Genomic DNA, 28,000 nt, shown 5'->3' on the forward strand with positions numbered 1-28,000 from the left:
CTTTAATACCCAAGATCTGATATAAATAAAAAATTATTTAATAGTATTATTCAGAATATGTAAATGTGGGCCTTTGCTCATAATAAAATAACACATATTCAGTGGCACAGTCACACTGAAACTACTTTTATGTATTAAAATTTCATGTATAAATTGATGTCATGTGAAAATAATTCATTAATTACATGTAAAACCTTATTGTGAAAATATTAGATGTATTATTTTTGTATGCATATGAAAAAAGTCACTTATCTTTTATTATTTATTTATACACTGTTTTCTCTAAATGTTTATGAAAAACTCATGCCTTATATATATATATATATATATATATATATAAATATATTATTATTATTATTAAATTAGATTATTTTAAAATAATTTATTAATTTATCACATGCTTAGTTTACCTTCTAAATCTTGAAAACTCAAGATTTAATCTAACCTGGACTGTTTTGCAATGCATTAGCAATAGTATTGGGCTTTTATTCCGAATATAAAACAGATATTGAATGGCAATCAACTACATCAGCAACAAAACCACAGAAAAAACACACACACACACACACACACACACACACACACACACACACACACACAGCTACCCCTACCTCCTTCCCTTCTCAGTTTCAGTGACTGGTTAGTAATGGCAGCTACTGAGGACCCCTAAACCACTCTGGCAATTTAAGGAGAAATGCGTCGTCTAAAATGGATTAAGTCGTTAACAGGAATGTCAACAGTCCAGTCGTGAGCTGTAACGACAGACAGAAGAGGATCCAGTGGCGTATATCTTTTCAAACCGCAGCGTCTGTCAGTCTATCTGTGTGAAGTGTATTTGTTGGGGTAAGAGAGACGTCGATTAGCATTAGCGCTGTTAGCTTCGCTGCTGCTTTCGCCTGCCGCTGCTCCTTTCGCAGCCGAGCTTTCGCGCTCTTCCCGCCGCATTCCGTCCCGCTCCGCCCCGCTCTGCTCTGACGCGCTGCCGAGGCTTCTGCGGCCTGCTGCTACCGCTGTGTGCCGCAGGTCATGAAAAGCTGCTTTTGTCCGAAAAGGAAGGACGCTGTGCATTTTACAGTTAAGTCAATGTGGCGTTTAATGGTTGAAATGCTTTTTGCACAAATTTCGAGAAGAATAAGGAATATTGAGGAGGCTTGGGTTAGCTTGTTAGCTCCTCTAGGCTAAGTATAGAATCTCTATGGAGTCTCCTAGCAACCTGCCGGAGAATGCTAAAGGCTAAAATTGGGCTTCAGCCAAATGATAAAACGCACTATAATGCGAAAATTATTTATTCATATCATGGACTCAAGATATTACAACAACGTCAAGATAAGTGGTTACATTTTTTTAAGGAGTTCTGAATTGTTCAGCAGGGTAATAAATGTTGAGTAGTTAATGTTATTGTACGTTAAAGAATTGCTTTATGAAATATTACTTGTTTGCTTTGTATCTCGCATAATTTAAACAAAAGTGGAGATATTTTAAGATTATGGAGTATAAGATTATTATTATGGTGATGCATATTTATTATAGAGAACATTGCTTGTCTACATGGACAATATCTAATCTGTATGTTAATTAAATTTATGACATGTAGTATCAGATTGCTGTGTGCATGATTCAGATGTTTGATATAGCTATTATGCAGCTTCTGTTCAATTCATTCAAATCACAAAAAGCAAGTGAGTGTGTAAACAGAGGTAATTCCTTAAGAAATAAATGCTGTCTTATGATTTGGCTCTTTGAAAATGTTGAAATTGGATTTTCAGATCAGATTAACACTAAAGTGCCTAATGAATTGGATAAGGCGAGACCTGAAACTGTCATTTTGTTATCAAATACTCCAGCATTAGTTAGAATAAATGGCACATTATAACAGCCAGTCAGAGTCTGAATGCTGCTGTTGTTTGTGAGATATTTGGAGCCCTATGTGGGACCAAGAGCTTCTCCATATTTGTATGACAATTGTGGATGGATGTGTATATTTATTTCTATATGTATTTTTATGGCCTGGATTTATTCCAAATTTGTGTCACTGTTGTTGACTTGTTTCATTTTGAGTAGCACCTGAGCTGTTTTGATTTTGTCTCAGAAATGAAAATGTCTTCAGCCACCTGTGCAAACAAACATGTTTTCTTAGAGAGGTGGAGTAAACTTGAACAAGCAACGGAACTAACACATGCAGGGCATGTTTTCCTTCTGGTACCGTACAGTTGGGACAGTAGATCAGATTTTTGTTTGCCCTGTAAATATTTTCACTGTCCCTGAAGCAAACATCTTTGTCAACATATTTTTAACATACATTTAAGCAGCTGATTTTATCCAAAGTCACAAGTTCGTCAAAGAGCCAAAAATATTTGTAATATACAGTGCCAGGTTTATTAGACAACAAAATTGAATGTTTTAATTAAAATGTAATTATCAAAAAGCATTGAATTCACAAAATTATAACAACTTAATAATGTCTTTTACCTTTTTCTAAAAATAGGGCTCTATCAGAAATTCGTTTATTTTTTCTGGACTTAATACAAATGTATTATCAAGAATGGTGATAATCAAATTGAAGGCATAAACAATTTTATTTATCCTTTAAAATGTAATCAAATGAAAATGAAAATTTTTTTTTTGGCAAACAAAGTGCTGCACAACAGGGATTTACTGTTAAAATGTACATTGATTAAGAAAAATTATGCCGTTCATTCGCACAGAGACATGCAGAACATGCAGATTTCATATTTAAATAGTATTTTTACAGTTTAATATTCACAGACACTAGTCCATATCGCTTTGGTTAATTGTACATCACTTCTTTTTATGTCAAAATTCCAAATTCCGTGACTTTCTGCATTATAGAGTAAATTCCATTTTTGTGACTGGATTTGATTCCATCCATGTTTTCTGCATTGTGGAAATCATAGGGCCCTAAATATGCACATCTGCGAACTGAACAGCATAAATGCAGCAGTGCTCTGACTGGGTGAGTGAAGCTTATGTAAACTGATCCAAACTTCTCTCACGCTGGCTCCGGGCCATCCTTATTGTTGAGCCCTGAAACATCTTCCAGACAGTGTGTTGACAGTGCCAGCGTCTGTGCCATCTGAGGCAGCTCTGTCCTCCTGGCAGATGAGTGATATGAAAGCAGATCTGCCCCTAATGTCTGAAGGGCATCTCGAAGCCTGTCCTGCTCATGTTCCAGGAAGGTTGCATCCGTTCTTTATGATAATTGCTTTGGTGTGCATTCGGTTATGAAGATGCATTATATTTACTGTTCACACGTAGCCGGTTGAAATACCAGTTTACACCTCCATGACTTTTGCATCATTGTGATTTATCCAATAGGTCTTTCCATTTAACCTGTCATTTCCTTTTGATTTTTGGGGTGGGGATAGGAAAAAGCTTATTGCTAATACTAATGTAATTCTCCCAGCATTTGATTGTTTAATAGGACTATGTCAATTCAAGAATATGTCTTAGCTGCTTCACATGTGTTTGCATACATTTTCGTCTGTCTGAACAAGTTCAATCTGACTGCATATTCCAAATGTACTGTTCATATGTGCTCTAAACTTTCCAGTCCAATTAAATTACTTAAGTATGATACTTGCACTAGTTTTCATCAACTGGAATGAATCCAACTCGATTTCAGATTCTGAAAGTTCTGTTTGAACCCTAAATATAGCAGTGCGATTCATATGTTCATTTAGATGTGCATTGCACGTATTCCAAACAGAATGCATGCATACATAGTGCAAGTAAAATTGTCAATCTTGCTTTGTTTGATTGCATATCTAAAAACAAAGCTGGCTTTTGTCAAAGGAGCTTTTTTTAGCACATTCAGTCTCCTCCACTGACCAGTTTGTGAAGCACATTTGGAAGACATCAAACGTATGTAATCACACGTCTCAACTCTGCTCATGTGCGCAAGATCATTTTGAATCCGACTGAGAATATAGTCGGATTCAAGCATTTACATGCTTAATTTTTTCCTGTTGATCGATTATTTGAGGTCTACACCATTCCTATCAATCCAATCTAAATTTCATTTGGATCAAACATACAGTGGTGTGAAAAAGTGTTTCCTGATTTTTACATTTTTTTGCATATTTGTCACACTTATAAGATTCAGATCATCAAACAAATTTTAATGTTACACAAAGATAATGCAAGTAAATACAAAATGCAGTTTTTAAATGATTTCATTTATTAAGGGAAAAAAGCTGTCCAAACCTACCTTGCCCTACGTGAAAAATTAATTGCCCCCTCCTATTAAATCATGAAAGAACTGTGATTAACCACATTATTTTAGAAAGCTGAGTTAAATTTCACGAGCCAAACCCAGGCCTGATTACTGCCAGACCTGTTGAATCAAGAAATCACTTAAATAGAACCTGTCTGACAAAGTGAAGCATGTTTAAAGAGCAACACATCATTCCGCGATCTTAAGAAATTCATTAACGGAAGAGATACAAAATAGTTTACATGTATCAGTCTGGAAAAGGTTATAAAGCCATTTCTAAGGCTTTGGGACTCCAGCAAACCATGGTCAGAGCCATTATCCACAAATGGAGAAAACTTGGAACAGTGGTGAACCTTCCCAGGAGTGGCCAGCCTACCAAAATTACTCCAAGAGCACCACAACGACTCATCCAGGAGGTCATAAAAGAACCCAGAACAACATCTAAAGAACTGCAGGCCTCACTTGCCTCAATTAAGATCAGTGTTCACGATTCAACAATAAGAGTTCCAAGGCAAAAGCCGTTGCTGACCAAAAAGAACACAAAGGTTCGTCTCACATTTGCCAAAAAAAATATCTTGATTATCCCCAAGACTTTTGGGCAAATATTCTGTGGACTGATGCGACAAAAGTTGAACTTTTTGGAAGGTGTGTGTCCTGTTACATCTGATATAAAACCAACACAGCATTTTATAAAAAGAACATCATACCAGCAGTCAAACATGGTGGTGGTAGTGTGATGATCTGAGGCTGCTTTGTAGCTTCAGAACCTAGATGACTTGCCATAATTGATGGAACCATGAATTCTGCACTCTATCAGAAAATCCTGGAGGAGAATGTCCGGCCATCAGTTTGTGACCTCAAGCTCAAGTGCACTTGGGTTATGCAGCAGGACAATGATTCCAAACACAGCAGCAAGTCCACCTCTGAATGTCTCAAGAAAAACAAAATTAAGGTTTTGGAGTGGCCAAATCAAAGTCTGGACTTAAATCCAATTGAAATGCTATGGCATGACCTTAAACCGTTTGGATTTGGATTTTGTTTTCCCTTCATAATAAAAAACTTCATTTAAAAAATGCATGTTGTGTTTACTTGTGTTATCTTTGATTATTTAAATTTGTTTGATGATCTGAAACATTAAAGTGTGACAAACATGCAAAAAAATCAGGAAGGGGGCCAACACTTTTTCACACCACTGTAATTGTATCAGTTAAGGTTTTTGCATTAAGTTTAATATGATTGAATCATCAGTCCAATTCTAAACAGATTATTTTGGTGCATGTCAACATTGCATGAACGTCACAGATGATTGAGTTGTTAAACAAAGGCATTTTGATCCAAATTGAGCCATTAATCCAATTATGAACTGATTATTTGTGTGCATGTATTGCCAGCTTATCAATCAGATTATAAGAAGATTATTAGGTTTCATGTAAATGTAAACACTGTGCATTTTAACACTGATCCAGCTTGGTTTAATCTAGTTTGTAATTAGTGACCGTGTTGGTGGATCAGTAAAATCATCACGCTCGTTCTGCTGATTCTGGTTGTCCTAGGACGCCTTGCCAATTAAACTAGTTTGGAGGCCTGATGTGCAGACCGGTAGACCAGCACAGCATTCAAAAGCACTGTGCTGCTGAACTGCAATGCTGGCTGCATAAATCATATGCATCATAGAGAGAGGCTCCATATATCAGAATATCAATGAGTTATGAATGAATGACTGGCTCAATAATGATAAATGGATGTTGGAAGTGTTCCACCATTTACCTCTCTCCATGGCTCATAGATTCTGTAGACCTCTTTCAGATCCAGACCACATTTCTACTAACTTAAGTTTGAAATAATGATGTGGCTCGATTGAAAAAGTTTCATTCTTGCATAAGTAACAAGCTTTCATGGCTGCGGTTGCCAATTTTCAAGAGTTTAAATCTGCCAATCAGAGCCTTTTACTTAAATTGATAAATTTTCTGCTCAGTGGTTTACTTGCATACCTGCAAATTAGTTGCTTTTCGGCGAAATTCGCCGTTTTGAATCAAAATATGTAATTTATGTGAATTGTCTAGACTGGAGTGAGACCATAAATGTGTTCGAACAAAGTCAGTTCTCAGTTCTTTCTCTGTTCGACTTGAAGCAGCACCGCGCAGACCGATCATTGTATGGCCATGTGCTTTCGAATCGCTCTTGCGGTACTTTGATGTCATACAACAATAGGTCTGCTGCGCGGCGCAGCTTAAAATCAAATACACCTCATCTCATGAGCTGACCCTCCGAGCTGGTCCGTTTTGACAGCACGCATGTGCTCACATCCGCATGTAAATGCAAGTATTGCATTTTCCCCAACATTTTTAACTTGTATGTTAAAAAATATTTAAAACATTAATGATTAATTTTGTGGTGTACCTCAGCTTCGTCAGTCTGTGTAAATACATCTAATGCCCCTTCAGATGCAGCTTCTCTGCAGCGAAAAGATGGAGTTTGTTGATGGTATGAACACTCTAATGTGAACATTAAAATTTTCCCCCAGACCCCCCTGGAAGGTCTATATTAAAATATGTCACCTTTTTGACCTCTTGTGAGTGTGCAGGTATGTACTTAATCTTCCCAACCTGGCAACCACATCACTTAACCATTATCGTGCAGCCCTACATCGTCCATCCCATCTCTATTTTCCCAGTCTTCATTGGTTTGAAGATTTTTCGGGCTCAGAACAGCCTTTTTTGGGGTAAAAGCTGACCAGGTTGGGCATATTATAAGTCGAAAAGGGTTCTATGAAATCTCAGTGTTATCAGTCATTTAGGATGTTTTGCAGCCTTGAAGTTTTTATTCAGAAACTAATTATACAGTTTCCTTTTCTGTAAGAATTGCATTCCTTCCCTGTTCACGAATGCAGTCTATTCCTGTTTGGTTTTCTCACTGTCGACTCCAGGGATCATCGTCACACCTCTTTTTAACACTCTCTCTTGGCTCCGGCAGAGTTCTCACATGCTCTCAGTTTGATCTCGCTCTCTTTCTTCGCCGCTGTCTGCTGTTTGCCCTGCTGCAAGCTGCTTCCATGCGCACCAGCGATTTGACACAGCTTCTTTGTGGCTTGTTTGGGAGATCGCGGAGGGCAGGCCCGTTGCCAAGGCGCCTCCGAAGCGCTTAGCTCCATCCAAAGACTGCGTTTCATTTGTATTCAACTACACAACTCCTCAGATGCTCAAACAAACCCTGACTCCAAATCAGTTGATTTGTGAAGTGTCTCCTGATGAAAACAAACGCAGCATGATGGAGACGTTACCAGAAAGCCTCTAGAATGTGTCTCTTGTGTTCATCACACACACACTTTTTTCCCTCAGCTCTTGTTTAATCTGTTGATCTATGGTAGACATGCAAGTTCCCCTGTTTACATTTTAGAGGGGCGTGCAAGTTCTTGTTCGTTATGTGCTTTCAGACGGTCTGGAAGTGTGTTTTCTTATCTCGAAGAGAATAAACAGACTTCATTATCAGAATCTAGCTAATTATAATGGTCTTGAATTAGGATTTTCTTCCCTTGCTGTAGTCAGTGTGTTAGATTAGAGGAGTAGTTGATAAGGAAAGGCTATATAAAGTCTTGCTCGACTGGCTCAGTGTTTCATCCCCACCCTCCTGTGCTTTTCCCACTAGACTCTTTTTCTATTCTCCAGAACATTGTTCTCTGTTCAAACTTGTCTTGTACACAGTGGCTTGGTTTCATTTGTCAGTTTGTCTTCGTGTTTTGGCGGTGCTGTCATGTTTTATTCTGCTCTGTGTTGTCGCACTGAGATGTATTTGGGTATCGGCTTGTGTAAATGTGAATATTACAGTAAGCGCGTTCTCAGAAAAAAAGCTGTCACTGGGGTAGTATCTTTTCAAAAGTAGCTCTTTTGCACATTGTTTACCCTTAAAAGATGCATGTTGCTACATATTAGTACCTTTTGAAAAATTACAGCTTTTGTACCTTTTTTTTTTCTGATTGTTTTGATGTTCAGACCACTTTTATATTGCTAACAAACAATATAGGCTATATTTGGCATCATTTTATGCTCTAAGAGAACCTTTTAAAGTGCTGTCAATGCTGTTGAAGCTTTAGGAAATTGAAATTAAAAATTTAATCATGGAAAGTAGTTTTTTGCGCTTTTTTTTAAGTATATAGATGATCTGTGTGTTTGGGTGGTTTTAAACAATTTTATGGAAAAATGTGGTAATATGTTGTTGCTTATAATGAATCAGATCATTCGTAATATTATTATTTTCCATTTCCAAATCTTTAAATAAATGTTGACTTCATACATTTATCCCAATGTAAAGTTAATTTAATAATAACGGCTTTAAATGTTTGTATTGATTGCATGTCAATAGCAACTAAAGGGTTCACAAATAGTAATGTTTTCACTTGTAATTGCTTTCAAGCCTTCTCTTTTTCAGTCTCTGCAATTTATCACATTGCAGGTATAATTTAACAATTGCTATTAGGTATAATGACAGACAAAAATGGCACTTTGAGTACATTTTACTGAGAAATGGAAATCCCCAGTTCATTCCTATGGGATGTTCTGAGTTGTCGACCGTAACCAAGGGAGGCGGAGTCCAACAAAGAATAAATTCATCTGATTTTGTAGACAAAACAAACACGGATCCGACATGTTCTGTCAAGTGGTTTGTTGTTTAGCGTGTAAATGTTTTAACGCTCCTGTCTCCTCAGAATTCCTCCATGATGCCTGAGGTGCGGGACCTTTCAGACGCCCTGCCAGAGATGCCCATGGACCCGATCACTGGCGTAGGGGTTGTGGCCTCAAGAAACAGAGCTCCCACCGGCTATGATGTGGTGAGTGTCCAATACAGTACACTCATACAGATAATGTAGAAAGTGCTTTAGAAAGTAAAACTCTTTGTTCCTCCAAAGCATTTGTCAAGAAATGACATATTTTAGGAAGTTCTTCTAGTTCCTTTGGGGTTTGGGTTAGTCCCTATGCTGTTTCTACATCTAGAAGCTGTGGCAGTGTTTAAAAACCTAGTGAGCTGCCCACGTAGAAGCCGTTTTTGTCATAGGTAAACATGGGTTTTTCAGGGCAATTATGATGCTAATATTAATATTTTACATTTAGCAGATGCTTTTAGCCAAATGAGGATCAGTAAGATTTATTCTTTTGCAAGAAATTAAGATTTAAGATGTACTACATTTTGCAAAAGTGACAGTAAAATCTTGTATATTGTTACGTGTTTAAACAAATAAATACTGTTCTTTTGAACATTTATTAATCTAAAAATCTTGAAAAAATGTTGCATGGTTTCCACAAACGTATGAAGCCGCACAACATTGATACTAATAATAAAGGTTTCTTTTGCAGCAAATCAGCATATTAAAATGATTTCTGAAGGATTTCAGGAGAAATGATGCTAAATTTCAGCTTTGCATCACAGGAATAAATTACATTTTTAAAATCTATTACAGTATAAATAGTTATTTGAAATTGTAATAATATTTCACAATATTACCGTTTGTACCATATTTTTGACATTAAAAAATCTTACTGACCCCAATCTCTGGGCACAGATGTGTTGATGTTAAATATGCCTTTTTGTACACAGTATATTCTCAAAATTCTCCCAAAATGTTTGAAACAATATTTATTAATTCACAAGGCAGACCAGCACTATAGTTAATATAGACAAGCATCGTGATAATCTAATATCGGTCAAATATCAGCAAAATAACCACCCTAAAATTCTGACTAGATAGGCAGCTCAGTTGGTTTTCAAACACTGTCGTTCCAACAATGTACAAAGCAGCTATGTTTGTGTCATATTTCAGTCTTATGAGGCACGTGTTCTTCACTGATGGGTAAAACAGACTTATATGAGTGCTGTAACATGGCAAGCCTTGTGGAATTGTTGATATGTAATAAAAGAACGATGTTGGATGTATTCCACTGGGGTTTTAGAGTTGGTATCAACAAAGAGGCCTGCTGTAGATCTGCTCGCAAACCATGTCGATCTCAGTTGCAGAAAACCCCTGCTCACGGTGGCCTCAGTTCAGAGGCGTGCACAGGAGAAACTCGATCTGTATGTGGGGCGCTTGTTTTCCCAGCACTTGACTTTAAAATGCACACAGCTTTGTGGGCGAGATCTACGTAATCATACCGCCAGAAATGTCAAGGGGACCAACGAGACGTCTTTAAAAAAGTGTTTGCGTGCAGTATCAGTGTTGTGCTCTATTGTAACATCTGTTTTATTTCGTAAGATCTCCCTGAGACTGTTTTCCCAAAACCTTTTGGGAAAAGGCCACAGCATAGCTTCGTGATTAATGATGCACCTCATTAATAGCCCGACGCGAACGTCACTTCACACCCTAGAAAGTACACTTCTGATCACAGGCCCAGCTGCTGACGTTTTGTGCCATTAAAGCATTTTTGCACCCTTGCATTTGCATGTTTTTTAGTACAAACTCACACATGATCTGGATGTACTTTGGCAGCAGAAGAGGCAGCAGGGTTGTTGTGTTTCCTTTGGCCGTCCCAGTCATTGTCGTCACTCCAGCGCAGAGCTTAACAATGCTTCCTGTGTGGATTGCGAGAGTGTGTGAAAGCGGGGTCTGTTGATAGCACCCATTCCACCCCCAAACGTCTTCTCAAATCGCAGAAAAACACTGTAGTCTACACGCAAAGCATCAGAGGGAGAGAGTAATCTGTTGTTTCCAGCACTAACAGTGAGCTTCTTTCTGTCTGTTTAAAGTCTGAGCTCTTGACTGACTTTGACTCATCACTTATCAAATATCCTTCTAAGTTGACTTTTAATTGATTAAAGTGAATGTGGGTTTGTCTGTTTACAGTGAAATGCCTTTAAAAAAAAAAAGAAATTGGCAAAAAAATTTCAATAATCATCCAATTAAATTATACGTTAGTACAAATATTATGAATGTTATGAGGGTTCTAGGCCTGTGCATCATTAATGATTAATTTAGTCAATTAATGGTGCATTTAAAACCAGTTTGGGGTTGTTGTTGTTGTTATTGTTATTGTTATTGTTATTGTTGTTATTATTATTATTATACTTGGTTTTGAAAACAGCATTAATTAGAAAATTTTTATAAAAAAAATATTTATACCAGAATAAAAACATTTTTAGAGCCCTAGAACTATTATTAGTATTATTAAAGCCAAGTATAATAATGATGATGATGATAATAATAATAATACTACATGTTTTTGTTATTATCGCTTGTCTTGGGATTTGGAATTTAAACCAATTGCATGGTTAGTAACTTCTGGTTATATCTACAGAGAAATCTGCTGATACTGAGCAGGTCAAAATTTGTTCCAATGTTTATAACAAATGGCAAACAGAGTGGGATCTATATACAATGAATAAACTCCATGAAATTAGTCCCAATGTTTAAGAATGGGTCATTCTAGAATGACACACAAGTTTTTCATACTAGAGGAAGATCCTTCAACATGTTCTTTCTGCCGAATGCCTTAAGCATGTTTTATTAGATCGTGCTGGTTTTAACTCATTGAGAACTCTTTTGAAGAGATTTTTAGCAGAGTTAAGCCAAATACAGTTTTGGAGTTTTTAGCAAAAATAAATGATAAAAACGTTATATAATTCAGCCATAATATTTCTCGCCATTAAAATAGCCACAGAAGCTGGAATGGCGTTAAACACACACACAAACAAAAAAACTGAGCAGGTCAATGAAAAAGCAATTTTACCATTTTATTACAACAGGAAACAGGAAATACAGATAGACCGTTTTAGCAAGCCTTGACTTTACCTTTAATCCAGCTCTTACCCGCTGGCCTTGCATTTATGTTTCCTCTTTTTTTTTTTTTTTTTTTTACTACTTCTGCATGATGCTGTGAGCTCTGACCTGGAAAAAATGAGGGCAGCAAGTTGTATCACAAAGCCAAGCGGGTGGGCGGAGAGTCTGAAGACAAAACCGTCTTTTAGGATCTTTTCAGTGGGCTCTATACAACTGAAATTGTTTTTGCACATTTTTTAATTCATTTTTTTAATGCAAATTATATCATTTGAATTAAAAGTTAAAATTAAGTTAATTTATTATTTTTGTCATTACAAATTATTATTTGCATTAGAATGTGAGTGAAAAATTTTATTGAAAATTGACTTGAATTTGAGAATGCATTTGGATTGTGTCTGTTTTGCTTTAATGACAGCAGAACTGAAGCTACATGAACAAAATATGACGATCATGTTCTCTAGCATGATTTGAGATTTTTCAAAGAGCATCTTGAGCTTTAACAAAAGCAAGAACGTGTAAATTAATTCACATGGTCAGGGTCACAAATTTCCTTACATTTCAGTCACTTAGAAATAGTGAAGAATCTGAAATATTCCTTATTAATTTCTTCAACTAATTCCTTTTCCAGTTTAAATTAAAAAATAAATTAATAAAGAGAGAAAAAATCCCTAATTTCAAGCCTTAGACATTTGGATCCCAATGTATATCCCCCAGACTTGTTTCCTGTGCATTCTCTTGTTGTATTTTATCTCATATTATACTCTTATCCTCATGCGGTTTCGTCTGGACTGAGCCTGTTTCTCCATATTTGTCACTTATTGGGTTCCTTGCCGCTGTCGCCTTTTGGCTTGCTTAGTTGGGGACACTTAATATTTTGCAATATTTCAACTTGATTGCACAGACACTGTTGGAAGAGAACTGAACTGAGCTGAATGAAGACGTCACTGAATCAGCGATCAACAATGAACTGACTTTAACTGAAAAATTGACTCTTTGCTGTTGTCCTCTTTTTAGAGCTGCTTTACAGCAGAATTTAATTTTGTTTGCATTATTGAAACATTATGTTCTTGTTTAACACTGTAAAGCTTCTTTGACATAATCTATTGTTTAAAGTGCTATATAAATAAAGGTAAACATTGGTATACAACATGATATTTGGTGTCTAAATGAGTGCATTTTCATGTCCAGTCCTAAGACTTCTTCTAAGCAGCACTGGTGTCAGATCTAGCAGCTCAGTGTTTGTGGTGTTTGTCGAGCGGCTCGTGGGAAGCCAGTTGCCATGGCACGACTGATGGGCGGCTGTTTGTGTGGGCAGCTCAAGCTGTTAATTGAGCAATCATGCGTGCTGACTGCTGTTGAGATGGACATCAGACTGAGAACTGCACTGTACGGCTAGCGCTGACCAGCTTTTAGAGACATAACTTCTCAAAAAAGGGTTTAATAGCCATTCTAAGAGGTTGATCTGTTGAGGGTAGGAATTTCCCAGAAGCCCTTAAGAAGCTAATTAAAGTACATTATAAATGACCAGCCTACTTTAGAATCCTTAATTAGGGACACTTTTTGGACTAAATCTGGTCTGTTTTCTGATGATTATTAATGTGAATGAAAGTTTTGTAATGTATTGGCTGCCGTACTGCATGAATAATTTTTTTTTTTTTCTTTAAGAAGTTCTTCGATAAACCAAAAGAATCAAACAATTGACCTTCAGCACATTGGGGAAAAAACACTTTTATAATACTTAATCAAATCAAATCTTTTCATTCTTTTTAGGTTGCACAAACCACAGATGGGATTGATGCAGATTTGTGGAAAGACGGTCTGTTCAAATCCAAGGTGACCCGCTATCTGTGCTTCACCAGGGCTTTCTCCAAAGAGAACGTGAGTCATTTCTTCAGCTCTTTATCAGATTCTTGAGGAGGTTTCTTTGAAGTATGATTACATGTTACAAATGGATACTTCTAGTCCTAGATGCTGATTCTTTAATACAGCATTCCTGTGATGCTTCTAGACGCACGTTTAATCATTTCCTTAATATAAAAAAACATTTTTATTAATATTTACATCCTTAGTATGTATTGCTTGTTTTTATTTTATTAATTATATTTCATATTATTTATTTCGTTTTATTTTATCAGTAAGGCACTTGAGACATGCCTAACAACACCCTGCAATAATGAGTTACTTCAGTTTGAAAGTCAAAAAATGGATGGATGTTTAAAAGATCCAGAACAAGTTCATGCTGGAGTGTTTATATATTGTAATATATTGCTGGAGTTGAGGAGCTCTCTGTAATGTGTCACAGGATCTCATCTATTTGTTTTTTATATACAATTTCTTTTTGTTCATGAAAACAAAGCTGTTTCCTCTTGTGCCGTCCCTGCGGTGTTTAGTCTCATTCTTCTTTCTAGGACAAACCTCAAGCAGAAAGAACTTTAAAACAATGTTTATGGTGTTATTTTTCCCCCGCTTAAATGTTTAGCGGTTCAATAGCTGTTGTTTATTGTAACGTTTAGTCTCGATGAAGTCATACAGCAGATTATTTTTACCAAAAAAAAAAAAATGTTACACATAAAAAGACAAGACTGTTAGAATTAATACAATTCATTTTTGTTAAATCGATGCATCCGTAATGAATGTATGACTATCAGTGTTTACACATCAACACCTATTTAGTGCCTTGAACTGCCCTGATATACTGTATGACAGTGTAGTCACCTTTATACAATACAGATTGTGTCCAGTGTTAAACAGGAAAATAGTTTATGCCATTCTTCCTCTGTGTAAACTATGCTGTTTTGAAAGTAACAAACATCCTGTTTTATTGTAAGAGTTAGACAGAGAGTGGAAATTGGTTGTACAAAATCTACATTTTTGGTACAAGAAACCATGACTAACATTGTTTTTATTATAATTATGCTTGTAGTTCTACACTCTAAAAAATGCTGGGTTAAATGCACCCCAGTGCTGGGTAAATATTGGATAGAACACATGCTGGGTTGTTTTCAATGTTTAACCCAACCTTCTGGGCAGTAACCCAACCGCTGGCTTCGTACATATTTTACCCAGCGCTGGGTTGTATTTAACCCAGCATAATGTTCATTCCTAAAGCATGCAAAGAAGGGCATCAGAAGAGATGTTGTCTGTTCACATTCCCCTATATGTGCTTCCTGTATCTCTCCACAGAGTCATTTAGGAAATGTGCTTGTAGACATGAAGCTCATCGACATCAAGGACACGCTGCCTGTGGGATTCATTCCCATTCAGGAAACTGTGGACACACGTAAGTGCCGCCTGTATCTCCTCTCGTTCATTTACAGCTGCATTCTTCAGCTATTTCAGCCTAAACACTGCAGCTGTATCTTTTAAACCATATTTTGATATTCATTGATATGCACTGTTAAAGCTTAAATAAACTGGAGTTAAAAGGAGTTTGTTTTCCACTAATGTATTTTCTTTTACGCATGCAGCCTGATATGTGGCGTTAAGAAGCTTGTGGATTTAGTTTCTATCTCGTGTTAAATAATTAATCGATTGTGTGAAACGATCCTCTCTTAATTCCAGCGCTGACCTCGTTCTGTCTTTTTTTTTCCTCTTTCTATTGTAAACTCCATCTCCCTTTCACTTTCTTCAACATGTCCCGTTCCTCTCTTTCTCTCTCCAGAGGAGCCGGCGTTCAGGAAGAGGAGGTTATGTATCAAGTTCATCCCGAGAGACTCCACTGAAGCTGCCATCTGTGATATCCGTATCTTAGGACGCTCTAAACAGGCGCCGCCACAGTATACGTTCATAGGGTCAGTTACATCACACAAAGTCTCTATACACAAGACTGTCCTACCAATATTTAAGGACATTTTGTTAATATTCAGTGAGAAAATTAATTGTATTCTGTAGGTGGGCACTGACATAGGCAAATATATCAAATATTAGTTGTATTTGGGATGATTTTTATTGACAATATAAAATTAAACAACATTAACAGCTTTATATTTAGTCAGTGAAATTTTCAAAAGAAGTCACCAAATTTTGCATGAATTTAAATCTTTTAGTGTGCTGACAAATATTGCTGTTATATTTATTACATGTACTATATTTAAAAAAACTAAATAAATAAAAATAAATATATATAATATTTTATTATATATATATATATATATATATATATATATATATATATATATATATATTATTATTATTATTTTTTTTTTTACTTCTGGCACACAAACATTTCTAATCTAACTTTGTAAATTATGGTTTCTCTGGGGGGTAATTATTTTAAACAATAAACAATTATATTATTATATTTTATGTAGTTCCGTTTAATAATTTTATTCCCATCATGAATTATCTCAAAATATTTATATATTTTAATAATAATAATGTTTAATAGATATTAATATAAAAAAAATTTATATCATATTTATTATTTTAATATTTGTATATGTTAATAATAGTTTAACTATTTGTTTTATAGTGTTTTACTTCTGTCATTAAACATTTCTAATCTAACTTTGTAAATTACGGTTTCTCTGGGGGAAGAATTTTAAACAACCATTTTTATTCATGTCTTTGCATTTAAAATCCCAATGTTTTACTTTTACTTAAAACAGTTTTAAAACATTTCTGAGCAATATTCAATTCTTTAATATATTGTCATGAGGCCGAAATTTATTAAGACACCATTGTTTTGGTGTGTCTTTCTCAACCTGCGATATCTATGAATCTCTGGCTGTTTTTTGAGATCTGCAAAGCACCTGCTGTCTTTATTGATTTGATTTTTATTGATTGCATCTGTGTTTTGTGTTTCCGGGTGTGGTTCTAGTTTGGTGGAATGATTTTAATTCCGTATTTCCTCACAGAGAGCTGAACAATATGGGGATCTGGTACCGCATGGGAAAGGTGCCACGGGCCCAGGATTCTTCACCTGTACAGAACAACTCCACCACCAACAACACCAATAACATCCAGACTGTCACCAACAACTCCACTCCAGCGCCAGTCTTGCCCAAGTACGTATTTGTGATGTCTGAGGAAGTGTGAACTGCATTTGTTGCAACAGCTGCGGAATAGAAAGAGTGACTGAGACAAACCGAGAGAAGGAAGGGTAAAAACACTTTGTTAAAGGGTTAGTTCAACTAAAAATGAAAATTAGCCCATGTTTTGCTCACACTCAAGGCATTCTAGGTGTATATGACTTTCTTCTTTCAGACGAATCCAATCAGAGTTATATTAAAAAAATATCCTTGCTCTTCCAAGCTGTATAATGGCATGGTTGTGTGTTTTTGTTCACGGGTTTGTGTTTTTGTTTTGGTTGGAAGAGCAAGGACAATTTTTAATATAACTCTGATTGGATTCGTCTGAAAGAAGAAAGTCATATACACCTAGGATGCCATGGGCTGATTTTCATTTTTGGGTGAACTAACCCTTTAATAGGCAGGTCCAGCACAGCATTCCTTATATTCTGGTATAAATTAGTTGTGGTCTGTTAGGAATTCCCATATAATTCACAGCTGCGTTTGTAGTCGTACTAACAGGCAAAATATTCAATCATAAGTCAGCATGACATTGCAATTTACACAACTCACACACTAAGTTCCTAATGGATAAAACAGAATCCCAACAAGTCGTGTTAATAAGCTCATGGTTGTGCTGTCATGATCATGATGATTCAAAAGTTTGGGGTTGGTGAGTTTTTTTTTTATGTTTTTGAAGTCTCTTCTGCTCACCAAGGCTGCATTTTATTTGATCAAAAATCCAGTAAAAACACTAATATTGTGAAATATTATTACAATTCAAAATAACTGTTTTCTATTTGAATATAATTAAAAATGTAATTTACTATTGTGATTCAAAGCAGAATTTTCAGCAGCTTCAGCATCACAAGATCCTTCAGAAATCATTCTATGCTGATTTTAATTATCTATTATTATTATCTATCTTATTTATATTTTTGCTGCTAAATATTTAAGTGGAAACTGTGACACATTTTATTTCAGAATTCTTTGATGAATAGAATTATGAGTAGAATCTTTTGTAACATTATAAATGTCTTTAATGTCACTTTTGATTAATTTAATGCATCCCATCCATCAAAATAAGTAAAAAAAACCCATCCTGTTTTCCATGATAGAAGTGGACTAATGAAACTATTTACAGTGTTTTCACATGCTACACTTGTGTAAAATGTGTATGTTTTCTCCCATACTTGATGTTTATGGGCTTGTTTGTGTTTCTGGGTTTTGTACGCCCCAGGCGTTTCTCTGACACAAATGGGAAGTGTCTGTTCCAGCCGTTTCCCTCTCGTGGTTTCCTCTCTGTCTGTCTGCTCTCTTGATACTGTCCGTTCGTGATCTTATTATATATAACAGGATATAACTGCAGTGAAGTCCCACAAGCAGAATTGCATCTCAATGAGGGAGTGGCCGTCTCATCTGTGGCCCTGAAACACATGTCTGGACTCTTTCTCACAGCATTGCACAACAATTCAAGGGCTGTATCATGGAAAACAGTATCTTTCTTTTGGGGGGGCATACAAAAAGTAGGAAAAAGATAGAATAATCTCTTGACTATTTGACAAATGACAGTGTGAACTACACCAGTCTGTGGATGTTAGCCAGTCATAACAGCTGTTATTTACTTATCGAAATCTAAAACTGGAAATGATCTTGTAAAACTAAATTTAGTGCAAGAAACCCAGACTAACATAAGTGAGCTTCTTCTTATTCAGCAAGATTCATTACATTGTTGAAAAATGACAGTAAATAACGTTATAATGTTGCAAAAGATTTGTTTCCAATAACTGTTTTTTTTTTAGTTTTTTTTTTACTTTCTATTTATCAAAGAATCCTGAAAAAATGCAGAAATGTATGGTTTCCACAAAAGTATGAAACTGCACAACGTTGCTAATAATCACAAATGTTTCTTGAGCAGCAAATCAGCATAAGAATGATTATTGAAGGATCATGTGACACTGTAATGATGCTGAAAATTAAACTTCGATTACAGGAATAAATGACATTTTAAAATACTGTATATTTAAATAGAAAAGGGGTATTTTAAATTGCAATTATATTTCACAATAGTACTGTTTTACTGTATTTTTGATCACATAAATAAAGCAGAGGAGACTTCTTTCAAAAACCATAAAAAAAATCTTATCGAACCATAAACTTTTGAATTGGAAATGTTTTAATGCTATGTGTACAACCACTATTCCAGACAGCTATCTTTTCCAAATCACAAAGGGAGAATATCAGCAGTCCAAGATGACCAAATTCTATTCATATACAGTTGTTTTGTTCCTCATGATGTGTGGAGTTTCCCTTGCAGCTGCCAGCAGAACACATACAGTACATACTGAAAACATCAACTGGGTAGAGCATGTCATGTGTGCGGGGACTATGAGTGTGTTTAATGGTGGGTGTTTCCCATAAAGCCTACAGCATTCTCCTGTTAATGAGTGGATCTGTGGTAAATGCACAGCTTTATTTGAGTGTGTGCTAGCAGCAGTTGCTTATGTGTAATCGCAAAAATGAGAGTTTCTAATGCATAATGCTTCTTGTGAGGATATGCAGAACTACATTTCCAAGTAGTTGGTTCAGATTAGTTCCCTGAACTAGTGGCTCATTGAAGCTCCAACCCTGATCGGCAAATATCCGATCAGAAAAATATGTTCTGCCCATTGTTGTCATTGTTAACTAAACCTAGTAAAAATGAAATTTCTATTTCTATATAATCAATCTATTAAATTTTTCTATTTTAAAAAGTTAATTAATTGAAAAAAGATCAAATATAAGTATAAGATGAAAACTAAACTGAAAAGAGAGAATTGCCTAGGCAATTAACTGAAATAAAAATAAGTGTAAGTTGAAGTTCTAAAATTACAAACTGAAATAAAAATAAATTATAGCTTAAATTGAAATATTTAAAAAATCCAATAAATAACAAAAAAGCTTATTCAAAATATTAATGAAAAAAACAAAAACAAAAACACTGGTTCTTGCATGAAAAAACAGCTATATGGAACGCAACATTATTATTATTATTTTTTTAAATCCATTGGTATTTTTAACTTGTCACGCCATTATAAAACACAACACTCGTGACAGGATGCGTAAGATGTGCCCGATGACCAAAGACATTTTTCTGAGCGGTTTTTACTTTGCAAGCTATCTAACAGCTGAAGCAAAGCACGTTGTTTGGTGTGCTATTTAAAGAACCGCCACTCAAAATATCAAAACTAATTTTGAATTTCTTTAAAGCACAACTGCTAAAAATAAAGCTTTAAAAAACTACGAAAAATTCTGTATTTAAAGGTTCTAGCATCATCAGGCGAACAGTTTGTTTTATTAGGATGTAGATCTCATCATGCAGCCCTGTGAGACTGAAATCTCACAATTTGCACGCCTGTGTTACAGACACAACCTTCAGTCTTCATTAAGGTTGTCAGTCAGATGACAGATTGTTAATGACATTTGGTCTGAAAACAGCCGTAATGACACACAAACCGCAGTGATAATAGTGAGGTCTGAGAAGGAAGATATGTTGAATATTTATTTGATTAAGTGCTAATTGTTTTCCTTTTGTGTTTCTTTGCAGGCACATATCCATGACCCTGCCGGCATGTTTCAGAAAAAGCACAACCAGACCAGACTTTGAACACCAGAACTCCAACCTCTATGCCATCTCTGGTACCAAAACCACACAAAACACACCTGACCCAAACTGAACACCTTCAATATCACATGAACATTTAAGTAGAGAGGACTTTAACGTAAAACCACCAATGAGGGAATGTCTTAGATCTCCAATTTTAAAATAGAATTTTACATGCTTTTACAAATGAAAATATTCATCACTTAATTATAAAATAGTAGGGCTGGGCAAGTTAACGCGTTGTTATTGCTAGGGGTGTAACGATAAATCGATTAATCTAATGCATCGCAATTCTCTCTGAAATCGATTCTGAGCTTAGTTTTAACAGCAGATGGCACTACATGCTTTAGAAACAGCTTGCTTGCAGTTCCTTACACACACACACACACCACTTGAACTTAAAATAATCATTCATAAAGTTCAAAAAGGTTGAAGCGAATTACAAGAGTGGGTTGTGTTTACATTAATCTTGCGTCATAAAAGCAGAAGTGCAAGCGCATTTAACCACTCAGTTGAAGGCACAAGCGGTCTTCTTCGTGAGCATTTGAGTGCAGTTAAAAACTAGCCTAGAGCGCCATCTGCTGTTAAAAACTAAGTTCAGAATTGATTCAAAGAGAATCGCGATGCATTAGGAAAATCACAGAATCGATTTATCGTTACACCCCTAGTTAACACATTAATTAAATAACGCAGACAATTATTTTATCACGCATTAACACAGTTTTTTTTATTTTTATTACTATTATTTTGTAAGCCCATTGCTCACTGGCTCTGAATTCACATACAGACAAACCATGGACAAACCCTCACAGGAGGGGCAGGATGTTGATCAGTACTGGCTTGGGATGGGTGTCATCACGTGTCTCAACCAATGAGAGCATTTGGGGAGGTCTGCAGCAGCACTCACATGAACGCACCCGATAAAATTATTTAGGCTAAGCATCAACATTCACAAAACCATTGTATACTGTTATTTTTAACAGAAAAGAATGCAATGAGTTCGTAATCAAGTGCTCTCGCTCAGCACAGTGGAGTGCATAGTTTTGTTAACTTTGTGGTTTATTATTTTGAGTCGTTTGGGATGCGGTGACACACGGCCTTCTCACAATATATACGCAATCATGCTGCACGTATCAGAAGTTAGCGCTCACACTCACTGATCTATATATAACTGAACCGCGCTCTGGCTCACCTCTTGCAACCGAGCCAGGGACGGCTAAACAAACCACGCCTGAACGTGGCACAGAGCGATCACACTAGTCAAACGAACCGGGCTTTGGGGGTCAAACGCGCTCGGGCACGGTTAAGATTGCCTAGTGTGAGTACACCCCTTATTCTCCCGCATCCCGCCCGCACCCGCACTCGCCCAGCAAGTGTTGTCCCGCGCCGCACTCTGTTGCGTTAGGTCCCACTATAGTGCAGGTTTCTACTCGGAAGGTGCCTGTTATAATGTTATGATCGAGGCTCTGGACTCTGAGCATAGCTTGTTTTTCTATAACAAACTATAAAATATTTTCTATAAAACATTAATGCCCTGGCAGTGGCAAATAGCTTTGGTTTTATATTTAATTTGATTACATTAATGTTATAAGTTGAAATTTATTTTTAACTGCTACTGTGTAAAAGGAATACTGCTGTAAAAAAGCACCTTATTTGTTTAAAGTGTTTGCAAACCAAATGTTATTGCAATTTTGTTCATATAGCAGTACTTTTAAATGAAAAAAAGTGCACAATACACTACTTTTTAATTCATTATTGAATTTTGTGCATAACAATGCGATTAATCGCAGAAAATCATGCGATTTAATCACGATTAAAAAATTGTAATCGTTGCCCAGCACTATAAAACTGAAATATTTAAAACTTTTATAACTTGGCTTTCTATTTCAAATAAATGTCGTTCATTTGAAGTTTCTATGCATAAAAATAACCTGAAAAAAATGAATAGTAATGATGCTGAAAATTCAGATTTGATCACAGAAATAAATTACATTGTACAATATATTAGAGCAGAGAACAGTGATTTTAAATGTAATTTTAATCAAATAAATCCAGCCTTGGTGAACCAAAAGAGGGTAAAATTTTCACCAACCCCATATTCGTGTATTATATATCAAATATATTGTGCATCTCTAGACTGCTTGACATGAGAGAGCACCTCACATTTGAGATGAAGGTCAGTGCATGTAATAATGCTGTCTGAAATCCCATCAGCACTCGAGTGACGTGTGGATTCATGACTGCTGTCGTTAGGGATGTAATAATAAACCCTTCTGGAGGTGGAATCTGTTTAACTGTTCCAGATGGTGTTCAGTGATGAGTCAGGATATCTCTCCTTCTGTTCTGAGCTCTCGTTTCTTACAGCACGCTTCTCGTTTGTCACACATTCATGGGAAAAAATCTCTCAGTTTAGTTTTATTTACATTTATTCATTTAGCAGATGCTTTAATCCAAAGCCACTTACAAATAAGGGGATATAAAATAATTTGTGGTCATTTTATTTCGTGGATGTCATCAGCCAATGATATATTAACATTTTGTGGCTTTTTGTGCAAGGCAGAATATATTATGTCTGGTGAACTCTGGTTAATACTGACTTTTTGACTTTCAGCTATGGATGGAGTGCCTTTCATGATTTCGGAGAAGTTTGCGTGTGCCTCCAGTGATGTGAGTCTGTTTTCAACCAATCATGTGCTTCATATGAACTCTTAAACACTCTGTAGACCACAAAGAGTAAACCATACTATTAGATGTAGATTTAGAAATAGATTTTTTAAAGATTTTAGGTACTTAAAGTGCCCCTGTTATGGGTTATGAAAGGTTCATATTTTGGGAGTCCCCAACAACAGGTTGACATGCATTCAAGGCATGCATGTATTTTTACCTTACTTGCTCAACGACTCCCAAATGATTCGCTCAATGATTCATTTTCCAAACCCCTCCTTTGTTTGACGCTAATCCGCGGTGATTGGTCCGATTTCATTTAAAGCAGTGTTTGTGAGTGCTGCTTTGTGTACAGCGTTACCGGGGAAACCGATATTTTTTTTACCGCTCCAAAAGTGGCACCTAGTGGCAAAGAATTAATTTGCATTTTCATTCTGACCAACATGAAAAGAGTGGGCGGGCAATATGCTAATGTGCTAACGGCTTGGGATTCGTTTAAAACGACTCGTTTCAATGATTCAGAGTCGACTCTTTCTTTTGAGAGACAAGAACTTTATACACGGTGCACTTTCACATTTAAAACTTTGCAGGATGTTTTCATTCACTTAGAGCTGTGTTACACGCTGCATGAAAGCTCATTTTCAAAAATCCATAATAGGGGCACTTTAAACCTAGCATAAGAACTGATGTGGACATTGAGGAGTAGTTTGTGTTGTTGTCAGTCTGAACGTGTCTCTCTGTGTTTCAGCTGCAGCAGGTGGATCTAATGGGCATCAGAATCAAATCGCTTGCAGAGATTGAGAAGGAGGTGAGGATCTGTTGAGTTTCAACCATGACAAGTGGTAGTTTATTTGTTGCTTTTGTTTCCAAGCAGGTATTTTTGACATGTAAATGCAAAAAAGTGTCGAATTTGTGCTTTTCACATAACTTTATAAAAAGGACTACTCTAAATCTGATTGAATAAAGTCATATGAAATATCCCTTACATGCACATCAGTTAAATCAGTATTAATTTTCCTATTATCCACAATCAGTTATAATTATATTATTATATTATAATTATATTAAGGATAAAGGCCTGTTCACACCAAGAACCAAAACAATAATGTTAACTACAAATGTAAGGTTTTAAAAAAATAGTTGGCATTTTTCATTAGTTTGCCGTTTTGGTGTGAACAGACCTTAATGCACTATATTTTTGGTGGAATAATTGTTTATTGTGATTATTTTCAATAATATGTTTAATTATGTATTGGATATTGATGTTTTAACCTTTAAATGAGCAAAATTAAAAGAGGCAGGGCATTACAATGAATAATGGTTATTGATTATAATGGATATTTAAAGGGGTTTTGGATTGTAGTAAATGTTTTATGTAAATAAAGAGGTATTCAAATAAGTTCAGTTGAATTTCACATCAAGTCTCCTCAACATTTTGTGCCTATTATGTGTTTTTGTATGTTTATTATTCACATGTTGCTCAGCAAACAAATCAGGATTATTATAGTTAACTAAAACTAAAAACTTTAAAACAAACTTGTAATAAAATAAATTACTTGTAATAATAAATGTATTATTACAAGTCAGTTGCTAGTTGCCAATGCAACGTTTATAGTACATTTATACGTTTCTGTTTTTAATACTTAACTAAAATTAACAAACTGTATAGACATATTAAAAAAATAACAAGAACACAACAAAATGACAAAAATTATAAATGAAAGTGAAAACAAAATTAATTTAAATGAAAAAAAACTATAATAGTATAATGATTGTTTAGTATCAGTCGCACTAAAATAACATTAGAACAAATATTGCATTTTACCTAATATATAATTATTTGCCTAATTTGTATTTCGTATAATTTGTTTTGAATAAATGATATTATGTTGAATTCAGCTTTAGATGAGAGGAATTGTGAGCTGTTTTTGACTGATCCACTAGAGGTCAGTGTGTGCTATGAAACTCTCTCTCAGATGGTGTTTAACTCTGTCTGTCTGTGTCTGTGTCTGTGTCAGTATGAATATAGTTTCCGGACGGAGCACAGCGCCGCGGCCCGTCTGCCGCCCAGTCCCACCAGAACATCTCTGGGCTCCGAAGCCTAACGCTCACGCGCCAGACGAAAGAGATCTTCTGGCTTCTGAAGACCTGATCTGAGCAGAGACTCATCCGCCTCTCTGAAAGTACAACAGAAACCTACTAGTTCGACAGAGGGAATAATAAGGATATTGTTCGCTTTTTTTGCATACAATTAACAAATATTTCATGTGGTCAAGTTCAGTCTGTCTTAAGTTGATGCTGCTTTTACCTAAAGAGCTTTGGACATGAGCGAATCTGCATCGCTACAGTGATCAAATCAAAACCACTACCGTGTTTCTTTTGTTATGCGACAAGAATTGTGTCTGAAGTTGTGTTCCGACTTATTCTGGCTGCTGGACTGAGTTGCTGTTACCGCAATGACTTTATATGAAGGGTCACACTTGGACAAACCCTTATTTGAGCCCCAGAGTCTGTGTTCATGCATCATGCATAGATTTGGAGGAGTATTTTTATTTTTTTTATTTTTTCGTTCACTTGCTCGGTTTTAATTAGATCGCGGTGACTGCATGACTTCAGTTTGTTCTTTTGTTTGGAAATGGAGCTCAGTTCACTGCACTGTTACAGGACTTCTGAAATATTTCAATATTTTTGTGTTTGTCTGGAAAAAGAGATTAGAACAAAAACACTCTGACTCTGAACAAACCCTTGTACATAGACAAGCGATGATTCAGGAATGCGTTGTTTTAGTATTGTGTTTGTAACGTCTCTCCTGAACTGATCTGTCACTCCAGTCACCACTGCTAATGTTTTACTGAGATTTTACTCGAAATCTTTCGGTCTCGTGTTATGATGTTCAATGGTGCTCGAGCACTTGGATATTGTTTCTGCAAGTCCATTTGTGTCCACATTTTATGGTGGTATTTTTTTCTTTTTTTTTTAAATAAGCAAGTTAATATTTCCACAGTCATATTTCATCCCAAGATTTGAAGAAATAAGTAAGAAATAAAAATTTTCTTAAAGATTTAAACTTATTTTATGCTCAAATACTCATTACTGTAATACAAAAAAGTTCATGCCACTTATTTAAATCATCATAAATTCTGTAAAACAAATATTTTATTTTTTTTATTACAGACTTTGTGATTTTAAATAATGTGCAGTTTTTCCATATCACATTAATTAAACGTTTGGTAACACTTTACTTAAAGCATTTATGCATAATGCATTATAAAGGTATTCATAATATACATCGTAATGCATTATCTTTTCATAAATAATTGTAACCAAAGTTAAAATGCATTATAATATTTTAAAGTTTGTTTGTTGTACTCATACGAGGCATAATTAATGCATTACAGCTACTTTTATAATGCATTTTATATATATAAAGGCTTTAAAGTGATTCCAGATGTTTTTTTTATTGCAGTAATGGGAATTTGGGGAAAATTAAAAATGTTAAAATGCAAAAGAAAAAAAAAAGTGCAACTCTTGCTTTTTTATGCAAAATATTTCTCATTTCTTTCTTTTGATTTTCAGGATGAGCTGAACATTTCTTGACCATTTTCGTGAGATTCTGCTGAATATCCAGAACAAACGTCATCATTTGCCATTCGGTTTTAGTAAACCATGCAGTCCAGAAGCAGTGCACACAGTGAAGTCTTGAGTCACGTGATTTGCTCCGTGTGATTATTGGTGAAAGTACAGTGTTATTATTTCAGAACGCCCTGCTGAAACAGTCATCTCAGGTGAAAGTGTTCAGCTTGGAAACACTGAGTGATTTAAAGACAGTCCATTCAGATGGTTTGACACCTTCACTGTGAGACTTCAATCAAACACTCAGATCAGTTTTCGTTTTCTTACAGTGTGGATTATAATGTTCAAGCAGCTATATTATTGTTACATGTTCTAACCACTATTTTGACTTTTTATTATGATTTTTATTTAAATTCTGTTTTTAAATCTGAAATTAACCACAAATCTTATATTCTCTTCATGTCTGTGGCAGTCAGCAGACTTTCAAAACTGATTTTTCTGGCATCAGTCGAGCCTGTTTTTGGCTCATTAGCAAGCCGTTTTTTATTTCTGTTGAATATAATTTAAAATCCAAGAATTTGTCTAACCTGTCTGGAAAACCAGTCCCAGGTTAATACATCTAGGAAGCATAATTATAGTTTAACATCATATCTGAAGTTGTCCAAAATTACACGCTGATGTTGATGTCAGTTTTTCATTTGTTTATTTAACTGAAAGTCCCATAGGAATGCATGCAGAGTTATCTGTTTTTTCAACATTAAAATGAGGATTTAATTTGCTATTTCGTTGTACTCGTTCATCTAATTATTTAATGATTTTATATGAAGACTAATTTAAATGTTTAGGAATGTAGCTATATTTTTCCCCAATATTTTTTTTTAATGTTATGTTGGGAATAGTTGAGTGTTTGGTCACATGAACAAATATAATAAAACATGTTTAGTTACTGCGCTGCGCAAATAAACTCCTGTTCACAATTTTATAAACCGTTTAATGTGTATCATCCAGTTCAAGTCATTGTTTTGCCTCTTGATGAACCTGCTGTGTGTTTGTCATTTGCATTGTCAACTGATTTGAATTTTCTTTCTTGTATAAATGTGATTGCCATTGTTGAA

General features: G+C 35.5%; 1 protein-coding gene across 3 annotated transcripts; it reads left to right on the forward strand.

Annotated features, from left to right (window-relative positions):
- The first annotated feature begins 584 nt into the window (after positions 1 to 584).
- On the forward strand, positions 585 to 28,000 carry mvb12ba (multivesicular body subunit 12Ba). 3 transcript variants are annotated; one of them, XR_009271395.1, is made up of 11 exons: positions 585 to 1,074; positions 8,937 to 9,059; positions 13,767 to 13,874; positions 15,180 to 15,276; positions 15,658 to 15,787; positions 16,853 to 17,002; positions 20,592 to 20,683; positions 23,260 to 23,315; positions 24,061 to 24,120; positions 25,331 to 26,347; positions 26,889 to 28,000. XR_009271395.1 is itself a non-coding variant. In XM_058776584.1 (10 exons), exons 1-10 carry the CDS (start codon positions 1,027 to 1,029, stop codon positions 25,415 to 25,417), a joined length of 951 nt encoding a protein of 316 aa, XP_058632567.1. In that variant the 5' UTR covers positions 585 to 1,026; the 3' UTR covers positions 25,418 to 28,000. The 3 variants fall into 3 exon arrangements, 2 of the variants coding, with proteins under 2 accessions (XP_058632567.1, XP_058632568.1); XM_058776584.1 differs by having other exon boundaries at positions 25,331 to 28,000; XM_058776585.1 differs by having other exon boundaries at positions 587 to 843; positions 25,331 to 28,000.

The sequence above is a fragment of the Onychostoma macrolepis genome, chromosome 05 (genome assembly GCF_012432095.1).
Source record: "Onychostoma macrolepis isolate SWU-2019 chromosome 05, ASM1243209v1, whole genome shotgun sequence".
NCBI lineage: Eukaryota > Metazoa > Chordata > Actinopteri > Cypriniformes > Cyprinidae > Onychostoma > Onychostoma macrolepis.